Source organism: Saccostrea echinata, unplaced genomic scaffold, assembly GCF_033153115.1.
Source record: "Saccostrea echinata isolate AGI-Se365-2 ecotype Australia unplaced genomic scaffold, CSIRO_AGI_Sech_v1 ptg000034l, whole genome shotgun sequence".
NCBI lineage: Eukaryota > Metazoa > Mollusca > Bivalvia > Ostreida > Ostreidae > Saccostrea > Saccostrea echinata.
The window spans coordinates 5,272,501-5,276,946 of NW_026889783.1; the positions used below are offsets into that span (position 1 = coordinate 5,272,501).

At 37.0% G+C, this 4,446-nt stretch overlaps 1 protein-coding gene across 2 annotated transcripts in view; it reads right to left on the bottom strand.

The window, feature by feature from the left end:
• The window catches only part of LOC133199618 (putative ferric-chelate reductase 1), a 17,632-nt gene extending 14,719 nt beyond the window's left edge, over positions 1–2,913 (bottom strand). The window contains exon 1 of one of the 2 annotated variants that reach the window (XM_061335468.1): positions 2,363–2,913. In XM_061335468.1, the coding sequence (XP_061191452.1) occupies positions 2,363–2,627 (265 nt within the window). In that variant the 5' untranslated portion in view covers positions 2,628–2,913. The remainder of the gene's footprint in view (positions 1–2,362) is intronic. The other variant, XM_061335469.1, reaches the window with a different exon arrangement.
• Positions 2,914–4,446: the final 1,533 nt, after the last annotated feature.

The following is a 4,446-nucleotide window of genomic DNA, read 5'->3' on the forward strand; positions in this document are numbered from 1 at the left end:
GACGGACGGACAGACGGACGGACGGACAGACGGACGGACGACGGACAACGGGTGATCAGAAAAGCTCACTTGAGCTTTCAGCTCAGGTGAGCTAAAAATGAAAGCCCTGTCTCTTCTGGAGAATAAAGGTTACTGTCCAGGTTAAAAAAAATTTGTGATAAGTAGGTCAAACTTCTATGTCAAGGTCATGAAGTCAAAAATGATATACTTTTCTGAAAGATGTTGTCATAGTAATATGAAGCCCTATCTTCTCTCATTCAAAAATTATTACAAATTGCAGTGTTTGAAATAACCATGCACCTGACCACCCGAGGCGCACAAATTTTGCAGTGGGCGAACAAATTTGCATGTATTGACATCCAGCTGGATGTGTTAAAATTTTTGATAACTAATATTCATATATTATTTTGATAAATCTCTTTCATATCAACTAATAGTATTGGTAGCAAAGTGTAACAAGCCAAGAGGAAGAATTCATCAGTCTATAGATTCTGGTTCGAAGTTATGGTGACCTGGTTCCAGTCACATAATCGTTTAAAACAAATTTATAAAAGACAAATATTTTCTCGGGCTAGTAGATCTTTGGCAGGGCTGACAACTTTTACTAGCAGTCAGTCCTGCATGTCTGGCTAATTTTGCAGTGAATTTCAAACACTGCAAAATGTAAAATTAATTCGAAAAAAAAAATTGTAGGTTAAACTTTCAGGTCAAAAGCTGACAAAAACTGATTGTTTGAAAATTGGGTCTAAATTGAAGGTCAAGGTCACAGCGTCAAATATCATAGCACATTTGGAAACATTTTGACACAGGCAATACAGATGTCAAATATGAACGCCCTATCATATCTCATTCAAGAGTTATCTCCAAAGTTAACATTTTTGAAAATTAGGTCAAACATGAAGGTCAAGGTCAAGGGGGAAAAAAATCACTGCATGCTCGAGAATGTCTTGGCACAGGTAATGCACTTGTCAAAAATGAAAGTCGTATCTTATCTCAATCATAAGTTATAAGCAAAGATAAAATTTTTCAAAAGTAGGTCAAACTTCAAGGTCACGGGGTCAAAATTCATAGTATAATTAGAAAGGTCTTTTCACCGGTAATGTACATGTATAATATGAAAGCCCTATCTTTTCTTCTTTAAATTTTACGATCAATTTAAAGTAATGTTAAAATCTTAGAAAAGTAGGCCAAACTTCAAGGTCAAGAGATCAAAAATCATGGCATATTTGGAAAGGTCTTTTCACTGGTAATGAACATGCCCTTTTTTTCTTAATCAGTCAAAAGTTATAAGCAAAGATAAAATTTTCAAAAGTAGGTCAAACTTTAAGGTCAAGGTCATGGGTTCAAAAATCATGGTATATTTGGAAAGGTCTTGTCACAGGTAATGTACATGTGAAATATAAAAAGCCCTATCTCTTCTCATTATAGAGTTATGACCCCACCCCATGCACCCCACCCCTTCCAACTCTAGTGTTCTTATAAGTATGAAAAAGCTATTCTTCTCTGATAATTATTTGAACTGATTTTTTTTCTTCATGAAAATGAAAACCCCAGAGCTAGTGAATTAAGTATTCTCTTGATTCACACAGTCTTCCTGCAAATCCTAGCCTGACACTGATTCTCCAGGTGTATATGAGCTAGTACTGGTAGTACCTTACCAGACACTGATTCTCCAGGTGTATATGAGCTAGTACTGGTAGTACCTTACTGGACACTGATTCTCCAGGTGTATATGAGCTAGTACTGGTAGTACCTTACCTGACACTGATTCTCCAGGTGTATATAAGCTAGTACTGGTAGTACCTTACCTGACACCTTTTCTCTAGGTGTATATGAGCTAGTACTGGTAGTACCTTACCTGACACTGATTCTCCAGGTGTATATGAGCTAGTACTGGTAGTACCTTACCTGACACTAATTCTCCAGGTGTATATGAGCTAGTACTGGTAGTACCTTACCTGACACCATTTTTCCAGGTGTATATGAGATAATACTGGTAGTACCTTACCTGACACTGATTCTCCAGGTGTGTATGAGCTAGTACTGGTAGTAGTACCTTACCTGACACTAATTCTCCAGGTGTGTATGAGCTAGTACTGGTAGTACCTTACCTGACACTGATTCTCCAGGTGTGTATGAGCTAGTACTGGTAGTAGTACCTTACCTGACACTAATTCTCCAGATGTGTATGAGCTAGTACTGGTAGTTCCTCACCTGACACTGATTAGAGTTAGTAATATTGGTGATCTGGTAGTACCTTACCTGACACTGATTCTCCAGGTGTATAAGAGCTAGTACTGGTAGTACCTCACCTGACACTGATTCTCTAGGTGTGTATGAACTAGTACTGGTAGTACCTCACCTGACACTGATTCTCCAGGTGTATAAGAGCTAGTACTGCTAGTGATCTGGTAGTATCTGGCTGGGTTAGTCTTTGGCTTAAAGGAGCCATGGGAGGGCATCATGCTGGGACAGGTGAATGAAGGGGCCCCGCTACTGTATCCATAGATGTGCCAAACAGACACAGTCAGGGTCAGGAACACATACTGAATTAGTCCCATCTCTGGCTCTGAAGAAGATTTTCCCCTGAAACAGTACCCTAGACTTGTCATAAAATCAATACACATTAACAGTTGTGAGAAAGCAATACCAGTTCATCAGTAGAAAATAGTCACTATACTGCCGAGGGGTTGCATAATGCTACACACCAAAGAGAACACGTATGGCTTACATAAACTTATCATCTTACAAAAATTCCGTTCATTATTTTTATGTTATTTTCCTCAACTGTACACATTCCTCTTCTCTTTCAATGATTAAAGGTCAAGTGATTTATTTAGTAAGAGTAACTACTTCACAAAAGATTCTGGTGATCATTTGCTGGTCAGAGATGCATTAGTTTTTGTTTTTCCGTACACGCAGATTTAGAGTACGCGATCTTCATGCATTCTCTAAACTTTTCCACATCAAGTGGTAGCGGAATGAAACACACACACACACACACACACACATACAGCTGTCAGATCCATGACAGGGGTTAATAGACAGGCGCCGAATGACTCATGAATCGTTTAAAATAAAATGAAAATTACACAATTAATTAATTTATTTAATTATATAGAATAAAGTATTTAATTATACTCAGTCTGCATGGTCGTGGGGCTACTTCAAGATGACTCTATTAACTGGCGAAGAACCTCTTTTCAAATAATATTAGCTTAAGGACTGTCAAACCGTTGACTTTACCTAGAGATAGAATCTAGTTCTGTAGAATCTTGTCATCAGCTGATCTATATGCACGATTATTATTTTGTTTTGTAAGCTTGGTAAATTGATTATTTTTGCACTTTTGTCTTCATCTTAAAACCTAGATATATACCGTTTACATATGCTACTCAATGTTTAGTACTTTTTTTTTCGCCCTGTTTTATTAGAATTTATCTTCATCTATAACGTTCACTACATTGTTTCATAAGTAAGCTTGGTTAAGTGACTGTTTTAGCGCCCCCTGCCTGGTCGTTTCCTATATGATTGTTTTCTAAGTGATTGTTTTTTCGCCCCCCGTTTGGCCGTTTCCTATGTAATTGTTTTCTAAGTGATTGTTTTAGCGCCCCCTGCCTGGCCAGTGTCGATTGGTGGCAATCTTCAGATTATTGACTAGCTGCACCTTTGTGGATTCTCTACAATTTATTGGCATGATTCGGAAATATAAAATAATTAAAAATCACAGATTTGCTTTTCTCCTTACAAACAAAAGAAGATAGTACAATTTTCCTGTTTGGATTCTCTTTAAACGCCTTCCTTTATGACCCAGATGATTACATTGCAGTTTACGCCCCCCATTTAACTGAACACACATTAGCTTTTAAAGCGATGCACATTGACCAAAGTAAGTTTTTATCCACTGTTTCGTTTAACTAGTGTCTTGGTACATCCGTTGTAGACTTGATATGAATTTATCACTAAGGAAAACCCTCAATCAGTCACCAGCGGATCTCGCTAACATTGACTTTCAAACACTTTTTCTCCTGTAGCAACAATCACGGAATTAGACCGAAACTGTGCCCATTAGAGAGAGAGAGAGAGAGTGAAAGCGAGAGAGAGATGGACTGCGGCATATTTTTTGATTAATATAAGACCAACTCTCAAGACCTGAGTAAAATTTTAAATTAGTATAACTTTCTGAAATAAAACCATTAGTTTTCGTCATGTTTTATTTGACTATTATTAAAACTTTTAACTTGTTAAACATGTTTGTTAGATATGCAAAACATACAATATGTTAAGTCTAAAGTTTTACTTAATGACTAAAACTTTTAGAGCGGAATCGAGCAGTGTTGTCAATGGCTGTAAAAATATTAATAAAAAAATCAAACCACTTTAATAGTTATCGTTCTTGTTTCCATAATCGTGATATAGGTAAACGGTGTCAAAGGAAAAGTAGAA